The sequence below is a fragment of the Symphodus melops genome, assembly GCF_947650265.1.
Source record: "Symphodus melops genome assembly, chromosome: 2".
NCBI classification, from domain to species: domain Eukaryota; kingdom Metazoa; phylum Chordata; class Actinopteri; order Labriformes; family Labridae; genus Symphodus; species Symphodus melops.
In genome coordinates this window covers 26702350-26722087 of record NC_136692.1, presented here as the reverse complement: position 1 = coordinate 26722087, position 19738 = coordinate 26702350, and the positions used below count along the sequence as shown (strand labels likewise).

The 19738-nt window shown below is 42.8% G+C and overlaps 1 protein-coding gene across 1 annotated transcript in view; it reads left to right on the top strand.

The window, feature by feature from the left end:
• The window catches only part of b3gntl1 (UDP-GlcNAc:betaGal beta-1,3-N-acetylglucosaminyltransferase-like 1), a 16313-nt gene extending 3150 nt beyond the window's left edge, over nucleotides 1–13163 (top strand). The window contains exons 5-12 of the mRNA XM_079337301.1: nucleotides 709–774; nucleotides 1915–2010; nucleotides 6461–6556; nucleotides 7820–7944; nucleotides 10298–10433; nucleotides 10560–10628; nucleotides 10792–10866; nucleotides 11728–13163. Coding sequence (XP_079193427.1) covers nucleotides 709–774; nucleotides 1915–2010; nucleotides 6461–6556; nucleotides 7820–7944; nucleotides 10298–10433; nucleotides 10560–10628; nucleotides 10792–10866; nucleotides 11728–11808 — 744 coding nt within the window. The 3' untranslated portion in view covers nucleotides 11809–13163. The remainder of the gene's footprint in view (nucleotides 1–708; nucleotides 775–1914; nucleotides 2011–6460; nucleotides 6557–7819; nucleotides 7945–10297; nucleotides 10434–10559; nucleotides 10629–10791; nucleotides 10867–11727) is intronic.
• The last annotated feature ends 6575 nt before the right edge of the window (nucleotides 13164–19738 follow it).

Sequence of the window (19738 nt, the reverse complement as noted above, 5' to 3'; positions counted from 1 at the left end):
CGGCCGAACAGTGGCTTGTGAAACAGGACACAAGGAGGGGTGAGGGACGGGTGTGCAGACAGGGGGGGGGGGGGGGGGGGGTCCCACGAGAGCATTTAACTTTATTTATACCTCAGAGCAATAACAACCTACAGTTACAGAAGACTTCACGCTCACAAAACCGTCTGCCGGAATCTCACCTGAGCTCGGCTCAGTGATCCCGAAGTGTGGGTCAGGACCCCACGTTGGGGGGGGGGGGGGGGGGGGGGGGGTGACAGGCCTTAAGAAAAGCAAATTAATCATAAAACGCATTTACGATTGAATATATGTGGAAAAAATATACAAAATTTAAACCAATTTAAAATGGGGCTCATGAAGTGAGATTTATTCCTTTAATAAAAGTGATGTGTAAAAATGCTCTAAATGTTAGTTTGCACATGACAAACAACAACACATGCTGCTATCTACACAAAGATTCACTCTCCTGTTTAATTAAACCGTTTGTGTTTGTCCACTCACAGCACTTTTATTTTAGAGGTTGCAAGCTGAAAAGTTTGAGAAGCCCTGACCTAGACGATGGTCGTCTTGTCTTTGTACCTGTGGGAGGACAGCGACACCTACAGGACATTCAAAGCATTACATTATATTGGAACCTCTCATTAAGCACTTAGAAATGTCGAGAACATTCAACACAGCTTTTGTTTTTAATCCCTCATCTTTGTCCTCCAGGATGACGTTATGTTGCCCCAGAGAGTTCGGCTGCAGCATGAGGCGTCTCTCCTCCAACCAAACTCTGTAAGTCGCCCCCCGTCCTCCCGCCTTAAGTATTTGCTTACTCACTTCCTTCCCTCACTGTTGCCCAGTGACCATCAGGCCAACTCCTCCCTGAAGATCAAAAATACTCGTGTTGTTTTCGTGAGCGAGCGAGCGCGTGTGTTTGTGCTTCCATGCGCTTGGCATGCAGAACAGTGTGAGTATCCGGTGTTGATGCTTTCCGGGGGCCTGCCGGGTCAGAGGTTAAAGGTCGTGTGTGTGAGGGAAGTGAGGGAGACAGCGTGGAGACAGCAGGCCTGCTGCCGTGCACAAACAGCCAACCTCTCTCTGTCACAGCTGTAAATCTAAATCCAGGACTCTCTGTCTTCTGAAGTTTAGTGTTTGAATGTAAAACAATAAAAAAGATATCGCACGAGCTGTTTTCATTTGCACACTCCTGAAAACATCGACTTTCTGTTTTCACACACGGCCTCGAAGCGTGAAGGAAGATGACGGTGGAGTCAGATACACTTTAATCACTTTTTTTGTTGCCTTATTAGAAATGGATATATCAAACGTGGAACTTGAATAGATTTTCATAATTACTTATTATTTACCTAAATAAAAACCAAAAAAAGTCACAGGACCCAAGGTGAAGTCTAAACTGTCAAACTTTAATATTAATATACAAATGTTCAAATCTTTCTTCCACGTTTTGACTGAAACATGATTGTAACCATGCAGATTGTAGTCACAGGATTCACAGATTGTGCTTGGTGAACCTGAGGAAGCTGCAGTCAAAAAACGATGTTCGCGCACAATAAAATACATGAAAGTTATTTTCAGGTGCGGCGGAGTTGGGATTTATTTTTCCTGCTATAATCCTGCCACCGTGCTCACCTGAGAACATGTAGGCTGTGCACTTTGTTCCCTGCTCACCATTAAGAGGACGTTTACTGTTTCGTATTTACGTCAGCAGTGTGGTGTTTTCTGACAGACTCAAACACTAAGAGCGTCGACGCCGATGCGTCCTGACTCTTATTCTGAAAGTGTACGATCAAAACTTTGAGTGAGCCTTGCTGTAAACTTTTACGCAGTGATGAAACTTCACCTTTACTTCTATGTCAACGTGTTGTTGTTGTTGCTGTCATGTTCATTCATGTGTCTGTGTTTTCATGACAGCTGGTTGGATGTAAAGTTCGGAGAGTTCCAGAAGGATCTACTGAGCGTTATACTCGCTGGATCAACACGATCACACAGGACCAGCTCACCACACAGGTCGGTACATTAGGATGCGTCAACTCATTATTGGGCTGACACAATAACTTTGATTGTGTGAGCCCAAAATATTATTAAAACAAAATTAACAAAACCCAAAAATGTAATAACTGGTCGATAAGGTAACAAAATGCTGAGTCCAAAACGTTCAAACTTTTTGTTCAAAATGTTGCTCACGTAACAATTTTGGGCAAAAGGTTTTGGGTAGTTATTATATTTGTATGTTTCAATACCACAGCGACATAAATAAAAGTCCTAGGCTCCCAATATTGGATCATTTCCTGTGTGAAAATATAAAATAATGCATAAAAAACTTCTGCACACGCTCCAAATCAAACAAACATGATTTGGGTTTTGGAAACTTGTTCATATATTTTTGCACAACAACACAGTGGGTTATCTACGGGTTTTTTTTTTTTCACATTCTGATAACATCGGCTCACATACTGAATGTGTGTGTTTGTGTGTGAGAGGTCATGTGCCAGGCGGCAGCCCGGCTCACATAGAAACAGGATACATACCTGCCGTCTGCAGTTTCCACGGAAACGTGTCAGTGGACTGTATGGACAACACCGCATTAACCTGACCTCTCTGCTCATGTCCCGCCCTCCACAGGAAACAGGTCACACTGCCAGCTGTCTGCTGAGCGCACGCCACAGGGGAAACTGATGGCAATGGAAAAGTTCAATTATCAGACAAAACAGTTCTGCAGGCTTACTATGAGGACTCGTTTCCTTCTGATCCGGCAGAAAACATTTTTATTTATCCAACCTGCTTTGTGACATGAAGGCATTGATTTCAGTCAAGACAACAAATCCATCACCACCAGAATTGAAAAGCCTGGCGTCAGATGGAGGGCCTGGAGGAAGTAGTTAGGGGTCACAATGACTCAGTGCTGCGGTTAAAGTCAAACCCAGTAGGATAATCCTGAGTGTTTTTCAGGATGTATAATGGCTCTGCTCCATTCAAGTCTCCCAGTTAGCTCAAACAACCAAGACCTTCAGACTGAAAACAGTTTACATGCAACGTTATCACGCTGCTTGTATGAGACGCTAGCTGTTCAGTGTGTTTACATTCAGGTAGTAGAGCGAAGAAGCCAGGTCAAGAAATCAAAGCCACAACCCCAACTAGTGGTGAGGGGCTGCGTTGCAGTTTGAGAACAACATTTGTCCAGGTCCAAACTATTAATAATTAGTCTAATTCACTGGTGCTCTACCAGCGAGGATGATGATATTTAACGGTTTAGTCGACCAAACGTGCACATCTCTCAAGTCCTTCTTTTTCTTATTGTTAATGATGCTCGTTGAATTATTTCTTCTCACATTGTGCCGTTCACTGCCAGGTTTTGTCTCGCTTTAATAACTGCAGCCTGACAGCGCATCCATCCATTTACTCCTCGCCCAGAGTGAACTTCAGGTGAGGCTGTGTGTGGACACAGCAGGAAATATTTAGGAGAATGCACCGTGAGTGAGCAGGAGAGGCGATGACGCTTCTATCCTTCGAGGGGCGCCAAAACGTTCTTTATGTAGTCTTTTTTCAAAACGCTCTTCTCTGCTCTCGTTGCTGTTGGAAATATATCAAACGACATGTGGCGTTGACTCATCCGCCTTTGTTGCATCATTGTTTTGAAGACATGTTCTTCCTCCTGTGAGTCAATCATAAGTACGCGCCTGTTTCCCAACAAGTTTGGACGTCGTGTAAAATACAAAATAAAACAGAATGAGACGATGTGCAAAACATTGAAACCACACGTGAAATTAAAAAAGAGCACAGAGACAGAATTTCAAATGTTAAAACTGAGAAAGGAGAAAAACTGACATGATTACAGTCATGTTGACATGTTTTAAATAAACTGAAACAGGGTCATTGTTACCCCTCTCTTGAATCACTCTTTCCTTCAGCAACACCATGTTTGTGTTTTGGTGACCTCTGTCATTTTTAAAGACGATTGTTTCACCATTCTTGCTTATTGTAGAATTTCAGCAGCTCAACAGTTCAGAGTCTCCTTTTTTAAAACATGTTGTTCACATCAAATTCAGAACGAGCTCAACATGTTCACATTAAAAAAGTCTTACTTTCTACATCGTTTGATTGTCTTTGTGCCATTTTTAATCAAACATGGGGTTCCAATATGTCACAAATCATCACATCTCTTAATACTGACATAAAACACAACAAGCCAACTACTTAGGAAATGTTATCTCCACAATCAGACCTCTCAAATGACAGCGTGCTGCGACAACCGATCACACAGCCACTCGAATACAAAGTGGAAGCATTCCTCCTTTGTACGCCAACAATATAAAACCATTATTCTGCACTCTTCTGATCCCTTTTGTAATGCTCATGATCTTTGCATACCACACTCCCAGCTCATATTGTCTTCCTTCACTTTATGAAACAGTCACATGATTCACTAAATGATAACAGAGCCGGTCACAGCGTAATTAAACCACCGGCTGCTTTTCCATTTATGTCGAGATGGAAGTCTACTGTTGCTGTCGTCTGCACAAAACACACAGTCACCAAGGATACAAGACAACCTGGGCCCAGTCTCTCTCTCTTCAACACACACACACACACACACACACACACACACACACACACACACAGTCTGCATAACTCCTTAGCAGACATTCCAGGATATTCATGTGATATTAAGTTTCATGGAGCATGAGAGTGAGCTCATACATTGATTCTGCAGGCTTAAAAACAGCTCCTTTTACCTAGCCTTTCTCTTCCCTCACTTGATCTCCCTCAACTTTCAGGTTTCAGGGTTAAGAAACAGACACTAACCGAGTTAAAGCAGAGATTTACACCGAGTAGTGCTGGTTTAACCTGATCCAGAGCCGGAGCCGGGGTGCTCATCTGTTGGTCATTAGTTATGGTTATCGTAAACCTCCCCTACCCCGCTGACTCTCCCTCTCTGTCCCCTGGTTTCCCAGAACTCACTTTTATTCCTCTTATTCACGCTCTTGGCCGCAGCTTACATCTGCAAAATGTTGCAATATCACAACAGAAAGGAGAGTTGTTACGTAGGTGGACACACAAACACGCACAACATCACTAGATTCTACCCAGCTGTTCATCGAGCTCGATCCAGATGTTTTTCACAATATTCATCTGTGATTCATTTCAGTTTAACAGTCGTTTTCTACTCCAACTGTGAATGGTCACACACACACACACACACACACACACACAGACACACACACACAGACACACACACACACACACACAAACACACACGAACACAGGGCATGTGAAACACAGTGACGTAGCTGGACAAAGGAGCAGATCAACCTGGGATGACCCCGCTTCAGCAACATCACTGCTCGGAGCACCCAGAGGAAAGGAGGGAGAACAAAGGGCTCCGGTCCTGAGAGAGGGACGGGCAAGAGACTCTGGATTAAAAAAAGAAGCTGTGAATGGTCCTTGAAAAAGAAAGGCCAAACCGAACTCATTCGTCAAAGATCAAGTGAGAGGGGATTGAAGTGTGTGTCCTTCCCCTGCACACTTCAGGAGTCACACACCTCTGAGAGAGAGAGAGAGAGCGAGCACATGTGGCTGCACTCTAACCTACTTTGTTTGAGACTTTTGTGGACTCCATCTCCGCCCCAAAAAACCAAGCGGGAAATTTCCCCGAGCCACACGCCAAATCCTGCATGGGTTTCCAATCGGATGCATCCTCCGAGAAACCTTGAGAAAAACATTTATTCAAGTCGAGCTGTGTGCAGGTTTGTTTGAGAGGGAGAGAGAGAGCTCAGCAGAGGAGGAATCTGATTACATTTTATAATAATCGGCAGGATTTTTATCATTCAGACTTGAATCCTATGTTGTGCTTTTAGATTTGAAATGAGAATAAAAACGCTCCTACTCACAGCTTAATTATTTGTTTACACTGCAATATGGCACAGAACAATACAATGTGGTACCATGTGATGTGATACCATATATGGTAAGGTACAAAACAATACAACACAGAACAATGAAATGTGACATGGTACACTGAACTAAAGTATGAGACCATATCATACCATACCATGCTAAATGTTATGATACACATACACAACAACAGGACATCACAACATCAGCAAAGAGATAATAAATATTGTTTTGTCAAACTGGCGCCAATATGGACACGACCTGAAAGTTCCTCACCGCAGCTTTAAGTTATCGCTAATATCTCTCGTGCCTCTTAGATCCAAAACACAAACTTTATTGAAATTAAGCAAGACACGGTCTGAAATCCCCCAGTTAGCATTTCCATGGGGCTTTCCAACATTTTTTAATCAACAACCTTTTTTTTCCTTTGACAACAGAATGTATTTATTCAAACGTTTTCTCATTTAATGGACTCTGAGCGTGGACACCTGCTGTGACTGATAACGTGCATTTTGTATTGATCCAAACAGTCTGTGTCCTAATGTGATCTGCTCTCGTGTCCCAGTTGTACACTTCTCACGGGCCCACGGTCATCATGCCAACATGGTTCTGCTCCAGGGACTGGTTTCTGAAGGTGGAACCGTTTGATGAGGGAGGCAAGGTACGAGTTTACACCCAAGCCGTCTCTACTCTGATGACTCACACTGAGATGATTCAAGAATCAGTCCATCCTGAATTAGCTTTCTTCCGCTGCCCGTGTTCATAATAAACAACCTAAATGCGATGAGATTTATACAAAAATAGATGTGCTGTCGTATCCACAGCCATCTGTTTCCCTCTGGTTAGTGAGTTTGTGTAACTGTTAGGGATTCATCTTTTTACAGACACGGCAAAGTGTAGCGTTACTTTTAAAGGAATAAAAAAAATGGTTATCAAGCCTGACTTTATAAGTTATGTTAAGGTGACAAACTTCTGAAAATCTGAGCGGATTTCCAATTCAGATTTCTCAATAACTGGATGCTAAATGAAGTTAGATAGATAGATAGATAGATAGATAGATAGATGGATGGATGGATGGATGGATGGATGGATGGATGGATGGATGGATGGATGGATAGATAGATAGATAGATAGATAGATAGATAGATAGATAGATAGATGGATGGATAGATAGATAGATAGATAGATAGATAGATAGATAGATAGATAGATAGATAGATAGATACTTTATTGATCCCGAGGGAAATTCAACTCTGTTTGGACATGTACAAATTAAGCTTCAAACACATTAGTGGGTTACATTAATATTCTGCTCATTTGAGGAGTTTTTATAAACTTTGGATTATAATTAGTGGCAGCTTGTGCCTTTTTTTTCTCCGGACGGGGAGGAGGACCGGGATGTGAAATGGATCTTTTCGTTTGCTAGCTTGATGCTAAAATATATAGGAAAATGCCATTCACTGGCTTACAGAATTAGCTTTGCGAATTTTACTTAGGAATTAATCTGTTATGTGACATACTGTGGTAGTGGTTAGTGCACGTGTCCCATGTGCGGAGGTTGTGCTTCTCCGTGGGGCGGCCCAGGTTCAAATCCGAACTGTGATTCTTTTTCCGCATGTCCTTTCCTACTCTCTCTCGACTCTGTTCAGGCCCAAAAATAAATCTTCAAATAAAATCGTGTTCAGTGAAGTTCTGTCATTCTCTGGAGGTGGCGCTGCCCCAGCGCCCTCTACTGTCCAATCGCCATTGAATTTAAATCTGTTTGTATCATGTGTTCCCCCTGAGGTTTAGGAAGAGGAAACCCTCAAACAAGGTTTCAAAGCAAAGACAACATTCTCGCCTGTGAGCCTCGTGTTAGCTAGCACGCTGCTGTTGAAGTTCATCTCCACAACAAGTGATTCACTCCCTCCTTCCTCGTGTGCAGGGCGTCCCCGAGGACTTACTCTTCTTCTACCAGAGTATCCGCCGAGGAGGGGGCGTGGCCAGAGTGGACGAGTGCCTGCTGGTGTACCGTTACCATGAGAAGGCTGCAACGCACTCTGTAACCGAGTCAGTCTCACACACACACACACACATTCATAGTTGGACACAGTGTTGATCCTCCACCTACTCACAGCTGCCCACCATAAGATTTTCTCAGGGCTCAATTCTCTCTCTCACACACACACACACACACACCCATACCCACACACACACACACACACACACACACACACACACACACACACACACACACACACACACACACACCGGCATGTCTTCGTAATCTTGAGATTTTTGGAAAATGTTTTTGGAATTCTCAACACTTTCCCAGCACATGAATCAGGAATTTAAACCTGCTTTTTTCTCTGTGTGTGTGTGTGTGTGTGTGTGTGTGTGTGTGTGTGTGTGTGTGTGTGTGTGTGTGTGTGTGTGTGTGTGTGTGTGTGTGTGTGTGTGTGTGTGTGTGTGTGTGTGTGTGTGTGTGTGTGTGTGTGTGTGTGTTTGACACTCTGCACTGCTGTGGTCTGTTTTTCAGCACGGTCATGAAGTGTGTGCAGGTGTGTGCGCCTTAATGGTGAAACACACCGCAGAAGAAGGTCTTTCCTTCCCTCCCTCCCCTCATACCTTCCTTCTCTTTCATCCCCTTCTTTCCTGTTATCCCTCCTTCCTTTCCTCCTTCCTTCCTTCCTTCCTTCCTTCCTTCCTGCCCTGCCTACATCCACATCTCATATATCTGCCAGTGTTGACGCACCCCTTCACCCTTCATCCTCGCCTCAGTCTTCATCTATCATCTGTCCATTTTAAGACGTCTATTTTGAGCCTGCCTTGCCTGCTTTCCACTCTCACCCCCCCCCCCCCCCCCCACACACACACACACACACACACTTCTTGTCACCCCTTTACATCCATAGCTTACCTACTTCCTCTCTTCAGTCAGTTAAAAGCCTTATCTTCTGGCTCCCTCTCTCACTGGCACACTATATGGAGAGGCCGAGATGGGAAGGGCGTTTTCTGAAGGTGGTGGTTAAAGTATCCGAGGTGAGGGATCTAAAGACAGACAAAAGGGTCCAAAATGCTTGTAGCTAATCTGCTAGCTGTGTATGAGGAAGAGGACCAGAGTGTTTGTCTTTTTGTTCTGTGTGGTATTAGGGGGGATGAAGGGCTTCAGATACAGTTTATAGTAGATCTCTGCCATGTTTTTGCCATGTGTTACAATCAAAGCTTGTGTTGAGATTCAGAAGAGAGACCACCCGCGCTACGCTGTGGTGGTGGGTTTGAGTTTGTTTGTCATATGAGGCCCAGCGAGACGCTCACATCAGAAGAGGAGAGCCGAGAACCTCCTGTGAACGTGTCAATGTGATTACTCAGGACCAGTGTGTGTGTGTGTGTGTGTGTGTGTGTGTGTGTGTGTGTGTGTGTGTGTGTGTGTGTGTGTGTGTGTGTGTGTGTGTGTGTGTGTGTGTGTGTGTGTGTGTGTGTGTGTGTGTGTGTGTGTGTGTGTGTGTGTGTGTGTGTGTGTGTGTGTGTGTGTGTGTGTGTTAGGGAGCTAAGCCTGTTTGGATGAGGTTGAATAGAGTGAAAAAGATCAATCTGACATGAGTATGCAAATCAGCACTTTCCTGAGGGACTTACCCTGAGTTGATCCTCCAGCCGCACACTAAATGTTCACAATAGTTTGTCATCAATTAGGTTCTTTGTAACAGCGTTAATTTATAACCAATGCTATCCCAAGACACTAAGCAAAGGAGCAGGTAAAGACCGTACTCTTTGTTATTTTACAAACACTCGACGGGTCAAATCTGCCCCACCTCACTATCTCAGATTTTAATGAAAGTCGGCATACAAGTTGGTACTTGGCTGAAATGAACATGTGCAAAATGGTTGCTCTGTCGCTGTCATAGTTCCTGAGATACAGTAATCCCAGAAATAACCCTAACCCTTCCCTAGAAATATGTTGTATACTATATGAAAACAGGAAACATGACAGTTTGGTTTGCTGGAACTGAACAAAGCAGAGATAATGTTGGGATTAGTGAGTTAACAGTTTTTATTATGTTGACTTTATTACCTTCGACAGTCAGGCTGTTTTTTTTTCACATTTTTAAGTCTCCTTGCAAAGCTAAGCTAGCTGTGTTCGGTGGTAGCTTCATATTTGATTGGTGACATTATTCTTGTCTTACAGAGTGAATCAGTATTTTTAGAAAATAACAGACTTGTTCTGCTTAACTCAGTCTGCTCCATGTGGTCACCTCACCTCCTGTCTTCCCATTGGCTGTGAAGCCATGTAGCTTTTAGGAACCCCGTCTGGTGTAAGAAGCACTTTGACTTACTTACAGCCAAGACTTCCTTTTGTGTGTTCTGCATTGTTTTCTTTTTTTTCCTCGTCCATCCTTCTTTTATAATCTCCTCCATTTTCAAGGGAGACTATTTGGAAGCTGCGGGTGGACTTCCTGCAGGAGAGAGTTCTCAGCCAATGGGAGAGCTTCACCATATGGAACGCAGGAAAACAGGGACGAAAGCTGTACCGAAGCCTCAGCCCGACCAATCAGGAGAAGGTAGCTTACCTCAATCTGAGCAATCAGATGAAGGCGTTTAAAACTCTTTTTGTGTGTGTGTGTGTGTGTGTGTGTGTGTGTGTGTGTGTTCATCAGCTTCATTAGTCTTTTTGATTTATCTCTCAGGTGAGGGCTTTCTGTGATGTTGATGAGAACAAGATCCAGAAAGGATTTTACACATATGAGGAGTCCAAGGTGAGAGCAACTTTTTTTCAATGCAACCAGGACCAGTGAGCTCGAAGGCTTTTAAAGCTTCGACTCAAGGATGTCAACCAAACACTTAAGCTGACTGTTCTGGATTTCTGCAAATAATCAACCAACAACCACATGTGTCTTTTTCTCATTGATGTCCCTCCAGCAAAGACCAAAGCCCAAAATCCCGATCCTGCACTACAAAGACGCCTCGGCCCCTTTCATTATCTGCGTGAAACTGGTGAGCAGAGCGCGTGTTTGTGTGTTGTATGTTTGCTGTTCCTGACCGCCTGTCCCTCAGGTCTGTAATCTAAGTTAACAACATAATGACCAAGGGCGTGTGCCGGGCGCAGGACATAACACACACACACACACACACACACACACACACACACACACACACTGAAACTGCCAGGAAATGGGTCGAGCCAGCAGCCTGATCTTTGATCACATTGTGATTGTGCAAACATCAGATGTTTTTGCCAGTTTTCAGTTCTGCACTTTAGTATTCGAACCCTCTGACAGTATTTAACGTTGTATCTCGATCATCTCCAGTGATAATCATTTCTTCTTTTAGCTCATTTTTTAACAAACGTATATGCATTAAATCACACACGCACATGTGTAGCAGTCCAGAGACAAATCACTAATTGCTTGTTCACCACCTATCCAGAGCCAGACATCAAATCTAGAGTGACCCCACCAACAGGCGCTGCTAATTGCTCAATTATGGGAATTAGAAGAAGCAATCACAGAGCGAGGACAAGCAGGCCTGGACTCCATCATCCGCTCTCTCTGGTGTTCTCTGTGACGCACACACACTAACACACCAAAACACCTGGACTCAATCACACAGGGTTGATTCTTTCATATCGAGATGTGGAATAACTATGACAACAAATATACAAATCATTTGAACGCCGTACTGTTCCAAGCAGGAGTCTTAACGTCTTTGGCCTGTTTCTAACCTTCAACATCACTTCAGTGTGAACAAGAAAGAGCTGCTTTCAAAAAGAATTGTGTGTTCGATGATCTTTGTGACATGCTTCTTATAATGACCCTCGGGTGGAAGTTTGACCCACGCGTGTTGTTTCATCTGTAGGACATGACTGGGGGCGTTCTGGAGGAAAATCTCGACTCGCTGCAGCTGAAAGAAGGAACAGATTACTACCATTTCAACTGACCGTCGTAGCGCTGCGGCTTCTAAGAGGTTAAAAGGGAAGCTGAGGATTACTTAGTCCAACAAACTGAGAAACAGGCAGATGATAACAGGAAGAGACTGAAATGCACACTGGGAAGGTTACAGTGGGAGTTTTAGAGGCTCTAGAAACCAGCTTCTAACGGACAGTGCCATCAAGAGATCTCTTTCAGGAGTTTTAACATGAATAAAATGTAAGGTTTTACACCAGAGATAGTTCCAACGTAGGTCCAGGTTACAAGCTCCAGGTAGGTGTAAAGTCCTCTGTGAATGTGTGTCCTACTGAAAGATGAGCAGAGGGTCGCATCGGTAGTTTTCTGCACTTGAGTACATCCCTCAGAAACAGACATCCTAATATTATCACACGCCCAATAATGACCTCAGGTGGGAGTTAATGAGTTCACCACTCAGCATCACTGATATTTTACACCAGCTGTAGATTAAGGGTGGAAGGTTTATCGTAATGCTTTGTCTTATTTTAAACACATTTAGGTTGCTGTTTGTGCTTTAATTAGTCCATTCAGACCGTAGACTGTAAATATGAACGTCTGAGCGATGTCACCCATCTGTTACTGTGGGTTAAGAGCTGCAGCAGAGACATGACAAAGTGTTCAGGACAGCTGCTCGCCTTATTGTGAAATTGTGTCTTTATACTTTTTGGGGCCCTTTTCCCCTCTGCTGGACAGGATAGACCAAGTGGGATGACATTCAGCAAAGGGCCGAGGTCGGAGCCCAACTCACAGCATAGGGATGCAGACACAAACACTAGATGACCAGCAACCCAGCGCGCCTTACTGTGAATAAGGCTTAACCTTTATAAAATAAAACCTGGTGAGTTATTCAGAAATGCCCCGCCTGTACCTTTCATAAAGAACCAGATGAGCTCGCTCCACACCTTCCCCCGTCTTTGTGCCCAGCCAGTCTGTCTGTCTGTCCTGGCTGTGGTTCATATTTGATTAAGTGACAGGTATCAGAGTTGTATGTTATGTAATGTGAAGGAAGAAGAGGGAGAATATCCTCCTTTTTTAAATGTTAAACTATTACTTTGTAAAGCTTGAACTCGGCCTGTTCAGGCTGATGTAAATGGTCATCTGGTAAAATTGGTATAAAAGAGATGGAAAGAAAGTCAACGTGTGCAGATGAGCCGACAGCCGTTACACTGTAGAGGACAGCTGTCCACACAACAGAAAGACAATGAGCCATGTCGACCAATGGTCCGGTGTGTTTTCTAATCAAGACAATGGAGCTTTTTTTTACCTGTTTACTGAAGTCCTCGGCTGATGAGTGTTTTCTGATGCTTTTTTTCAGATCTGCAATCCAATAAAAACATTACACACAGAGTACAGAGCACTTTGCAGTGTGAGACAAAATGTCATCAAGCAGAGTCTTCAATCCGTGAAGATGATTTGTTATGGTTCTTTCACACCTTGAAAAGAGAAAACACTGGAGACAGGATACGAATGAGGAGAGTTTCACCTGTTGAGAAAGGAGCTGCAGTATTATCCTGATTGCTTTTTAGTTGTGTTTCTGTCAGTTGTCCACTTTGATACGTCGCTGCACTGGAACCACAAAGTAAAAAGAAAAAAACACAAGATTCCACAAAGCAATCGATCCTGAACAGCAGCTGGCAGTTTGAGGTAATAATTATAATAATAATAACTTTCTTTATATAGCACCTTTAAAAACAACAGGAACTCATAAGGGGCAGCTGTGGCTCAGTGGTAGAGTTGGAAATCTCTTAACCGTAAGGTAGGGCATCTGAAACCACATTAATCCCAACGCTGCTTCATCAGCAGTTTCAATAAGTATAAATGTGATTAGTTAATATTGACGGTCACTACACAGCAGCCTCCGCCATCAGTATGTGAATGTGTGTGACCCACAGTGTAAAAGTGCTTGAAGTAAACATAGGACAAGAAAAGGGCTGCACAAGCTCAAGTCCATTGACCATTTATGCACACACACGGACGGATGCAGAAAAAAAAAAAACAGAAATTGAAACCTTTCCTAAAAAAGAATGAGGCAAGTTTCAGATCAATGTGCAAAAATGATTGACACAACAAGATCGTCTTTCTTTTTAAACCTCCATCAATGTTTGGACAAACAAAACAGAGCCAGCGTGTAAAAGTCTTTAATCTGGTTTTAAAGTTGAATGAGGTGTCTGGTGTCAGTGCTGGAGCAGAACAGTCATCTGATGCAAGCTCGCCAAATCAGATGTAAGCATCACATCTGCTTCAAACATATTTGTTTTTTCATTCCCCGGGTCTCTTATGAAATCTTAAGAACAATAACCTCTTTAAGAGAGCACAGTTTTGATACATAAACTCAGCAGTGAAGTTTATTTTACCTCACAGAGAGTGGGGTTTTTTCTACCCAAAGGTAAACAGACCTTTCTCCACTAACTCTCCCCCATAGTTTCCTGGGCTGGTGACGCGGTCTGCCTTACTGTAAATCTGGCCGCAGCAATTTGTAAGGAAGCAACAGTGGCAGCAAACGTGGACGAGAGGGAGTCTTGGTTTTTTTAACTGCATTTGTTTGATACAGTAGAGTGAACAAACTGTTTCGTAGTGGTGTGAAGGCACACTATCGCTGTACCTTGTTAAACGTCAGCCTTGAATTCATGGTGTTTGATAAATAGAAGTGTTTGGGTCCGAATCAGTCTGAGGTTTGAAGTGAAAACTCCAGCACTCTGCCACCCACAGTACAGCGCTGGGAAAAATATCACATCCACTTAACACTCAGTCTCCAGCGAGACCTGGACCCCTCATCCCTCTCCATGTTTCTACACACAAACGTTCAGCAAGTTCTCCTCCTCCACGTGCTTCTTTCCAAACCAGCCGTTTCTATTGATTCATTTATTATTGATTGATTGATTTTGCCTATGAGCATCTTTTAAGGTCAAAACTTTCACAATTAAAGTTGCTGTAACCAAAATTAACATTACAATGAAATGTGGCCAACCGTTGTCACAGTAACCCCAAACATTCTCCTCACGGAGTCGCTTGAACTTGATTGGTTGTTTAATTCTGACCTCATTATAATTCATACTTTAATAGATCCCGGGAGGGGAAATTTCGTTTTACACTCTGTTTAATGAACAGGCCAAAATGTTGTTTTTCTATTGACTCGTGTGTACAGTATATGGCATTGTTTCCCAGGAGTATGCAAAATCATACTATGATGAAATCAGCTTGATTTAATTGTTTTCTATGTTGGTGTCCTAACAGGCCACGAGGTAACAGCACAACACCATTTTTACCAATTTCTATATGCGTTCCTGTCTCCAAGACATGGACGTCCCTTCTCTCACTCAACAGAGCTTGTTAGCGTGTTCAACAAAGTTGTGTCCATATCAATGATTAAAATGTTAACCTTTAACTTGAATCAACCCCGGAGAAAAATGTTGGTCAACTCACTGCGAGCCGTCAATGGATGAGCGTTTGAGTCTTGTGATTTGAGTCAATAGCTTGTCAATACAAAGCTCCACACTTCACTTTCTCCACCTATAATACAAAAGCACTGGAGGCCATACTGGTGTCACCAAAATGCACAAAGCGAAGAAGTTCATATTTAACCGTTTCAGAATGGGCAGTGAGCGTCTGATGCTGCACGATGAGACAACATATCTAACGCTGGTGTGTTTTAAGGACGCGGTTTCCATCGTGACCTCCAATTTGATCCACATAACTGGGCTGGCAAAATCATCAGCCAATAAGAAGCTGTCTGTCAGACAGATGGGTGAAGCACTTTGATCCAGCTTGACATATCTCAACAACAATCTGATGCACTTCCATTTGACTCGGTTCACTGACTCCAACATGTTCCCAAAGGATGGACTCAAATATTTGGGGTATCCTCCAGCAGCATGTTAACCCATGAAATATTTTAATTCTACTTGGACACTGGTACATATCAGTACAGACATTTAGTCTCCCTCTAGTACTATTATTGGATTGTAGTTTGTTCTACACTTTAGTTTTTTTCCTCCCTAATACCTGGAAAACTAGTGAAATTCCCATCAGCCCATCTGCACTGTTTATTTGCTGCTAATAAGCAAATGTTTGCCTGCGTACACACAAGACAAAGATAGTGAACACAATAAACATTCCAGCAGTTAAATATCAACATGTTAGCATGGTCATTCTGGGCTTGTTAGCATGCTGGTATTAGCGCCGAACTCAAAGCACTGTTTAATCTGTAATCACATTTCTTTATTAAACTCTCCCTGAATGTTGTCCCCTCGACTCTCTCTTCCTGCAGATGTCAGTGAAGCAGCAGGTTTGGCAGTTGTTTTTTGGGGTTTCGTATTTAAAATGTATGAAGTCGGTGAGCTATAAGGTGTCCTGGATACCTTTCCATAAAATGGACACCATAGATTTTAGCATGTTACTAACAGAAGTGATTTTGTTTAAGTAAGACCACAGTCTGTCTAAATATACGCTGTCTTCTTTACTCGTGATAAAGCACTTGGTTGATGATCAGAGCGAGCTCTAATGGAGAAACTATGAAAGAGACTCAGAAAGAGAGTAAACAGCTTTACTCAGTGTTTACACTTTGTCTCTTTGCAGACATCAGACCTGATAACACACACACACACACACACACACACACACACAGTGAATGACCCTGACCTCACGGCCTGCTGCCATCGCTGGTTAAATAAACCTGCATGCACTTACACCACTGCTTGACCTCTGACAGTGCAGCTGATAAGACAGATAAGAGTCAGGTGTGTTTTGGTAAAGAGAGCTCACAGAGGTCAGACACTGACGGCTTTTTCATTCACCTGGAAACTTCACCACATTCCTTTGTTTCAACATCTTTGTTTCTGCAAGTAAGATGTGTGTGTGTGTGTGTGTGTGTGTGTCTGTGTGAGTGTGTACATGTGCTGTGGGTTGCCTTTTAATTCAAATGAGCTGTCTGAATCAAAATGCTGTACATAGTCGACAGATTTTCCCAAAATGTTGTTGGGGCCATTGAATCTGGTATAAGTGGACCAGCAGGGCTAAGTCCTGTGTTATACAATACATACGAAAAAAATGTTCTTAAAGAATCTACAGTACAACAGATTCTTTTGAACTTCTGTGATTGGCTTCCAAACCATATAGTTACAAGAACATTTTTTTAATAATGCTAAGTTGGCTTTTTTCCCCCACAGCTCAAATACTGTATCATCCTCTTTCATTAACCTCAAGAGTGAAAGAGAGTGACAGGTTTCATGGCACGTCCCCTTGATCTGCTGATTTGTTAAATTAATTCAGCCCTCCATTCTTATTGTCACTGGGGATGAGGGTACATTCGAACAACTGGTCATCGACAGCTACAGACCATATAGAGATGCTAAGAAGCTAACTCAACATTTCTTGGGCTAACAAATGAACTTATGAACTTAAATTATACCAATGGTGGTGTTAATTCTGCTAACCCCTTAATTGATGCTAACATCATGTGTTAGCATCAAGCTATATCAAACTGGTCCATTGGTGAGAAGTAGTGTGCCATGCTAGGTGAAATGTACCTGAGTAAAGGTAAACCACTCTTCACTTAAATAGAGGAATCATGATTTTGTTCAAACTGGCTGTCTCACTGAAGGAGACAGAAGGACGGACACAGAAGAAGAACGCTCCAAAAAAAACACTATTTTTTTTACAGATTAGTTGTAAAAACAACAGAAAGGAAAAGACAACAGATACGCACAATGACTCACAAAAGGTTAACAGAAAAATGTATATGAAGTAGTCAGTGCTGTGAGCTCAAGGAAGGATGTTCTTGCTTTTTCATCTACACCTGCCGAGCGGCCTCTGAGTAAGACACGTATGCTGTGAACAGGTCTGGTGGAGCTGCTCGGCGGTCCCTCGTGGATGAATAAAGGTCTTTTAAAAACGAAAAGAGCGTGCTGTGTGCGAGCAGTGAGGAAAACAAGGGTCATGCAGACTGAAATCAGATCTAGCAGAATGTGCGCGTGTGGCTTCGTGAAGAAGCAGTGTGTGGACAGACGGAGCTTTCCTCCTGTCAGGTCGCTTGAGAAGAGCCAGGTGACGGCCGGGGGCGGGAGGCCAGGTCAGGGGCTCTGCTGCTCTGTAAATGCTTTGAATGGTGAAGGAGCAAACGAGGTCAAACCACACATCAGCGACTCAGGCTTCCTGTGCTGTGATGACACGATTAGACTCAGGCCAGACTCTTCTGAGACCTCCAGATATTTAGGTCTTAGATGTGTTAATGAGGAAACTGCGTCCTTGTAGGATCTCTGGACTCAGGTATATGTGCAGGGGTTCGTGTGATGTGCTTTGTTGAGGGAGTAGAGGGTTAGTGCAGACAATCGCCCTGTCTGATTGGTCATTGAGTTTAGGCAATTACAACACACCAGGGCTGAAACATATCCTCATTTTCACTCAGAACATTAGATTTTGCTGAATGTTATAGCATGGGTTTATTTTTGTAAGTAGGACATTTTCCATATGGATACAACCTTGTTAAAGCTCGAGTGAGGATTTATATTTATAGTTCAGAGACAGACAGAAAAACATGATGATGCCTCTAAATGACCTACAGAGAGGAAACAAACATCCTCAATCAGTATGAAGATTGTTTATTTCTATACTCTTTTTTTTGTGTTACTGCAGCCACTGCTGCTGCGAGGTGACAGATGTAGTACTAACACAGCATGCTGGCCTTGACCGCCTGTTTGTTTTTGAGATTGTTGGGCAGCGAGGGAGAGGCAAAGAAATACAAGAAAGCAGCCTCAACTTGAACCCGTGCCGTCCGCTTAGAGGACTGTAGCCTCTGTAGGTGCAACCTGACCGCAGGGCCATCTGCACCACGACATGCATTTATTTTATTTGACATTTTCCACACCAACATTCACGATGATTGATTATTCATTTTCTTAATTATGAGATGAAAAAAACATTTTGAGGTTGTCACCTCGTGGAATCCCTCTTGTGTTTTAAACACAAGACAAAGCTGTCTTCTGAAATGTTTATGACCTCATTTACATTTTGGTTACAGGTTCATATTCAAGTTTAGGTCCAAGTTATCACCAGTTTTTTTTTTTTTTATCCAGGATGTAAACAGTTGTTGAAGAGCAAGTTGTATTAAACATAACACACATTCAGACTTAAAATGTCTTATTCACTGATTTATGGATGCCTTACCAGAAGGGGGGGGAGTCGGTATTTCTCGAAATGCATTACATAGCTCAGGCCGTGTGGGGGAATGTGACGAGTCAGTATCATGCTTGCTGTCTTGACTGTTTTCTCACGGGAAAACCGCCCGAGAACCAAACAGGCGTTTAGCGCACATGTGTGATTGTTTGTTGAGTCAGAGCCTTTCTTTTTCCAATGAGGTCAACTATTGATATAACAAGTTAATGATGCAGGATTACTTTTAAGGCTCGACAAACTGAAGTCCCCCTTAAACACACCGATGACTGAGCAGACCTACAGCCCCTCCCCTAATGTCTTTAAAGCGATTCGAGTTCGGGACAGGCTGCGTGATGTTGGGGAACTGTTGAATTAAGATGCTGCTGTCCCTGACCTGCATGCTGCTCCAGTTTTCTCTGTTATAATATGATCCATCTGTTCATGAAGCTTGCACTAAATAATGTAAAAGATATTTCTGTATAATATTTACTATGTTTTAGATGTGTATTTTATGATATTTAATGGAGCTAACCAAAGGTTTCGTGCACAATACATCTTGAATCTCCAAAAGAAGATAAAGGCCTAAATGTCAATAGATAATAATAATAATCGGTATAGTTTGTTACAGGTTGGTTACTTTAATGACATTTCATTTTTGCATTTGTGAAGGACTTTTATTCGTTTGTTTATTGTTTGTTTTTTGTTTGTTTTTGTTATCGTTACAGACAAACACTCAAACCCAGAATCACGTGGTGGTTGCTCTTGATGGTCAA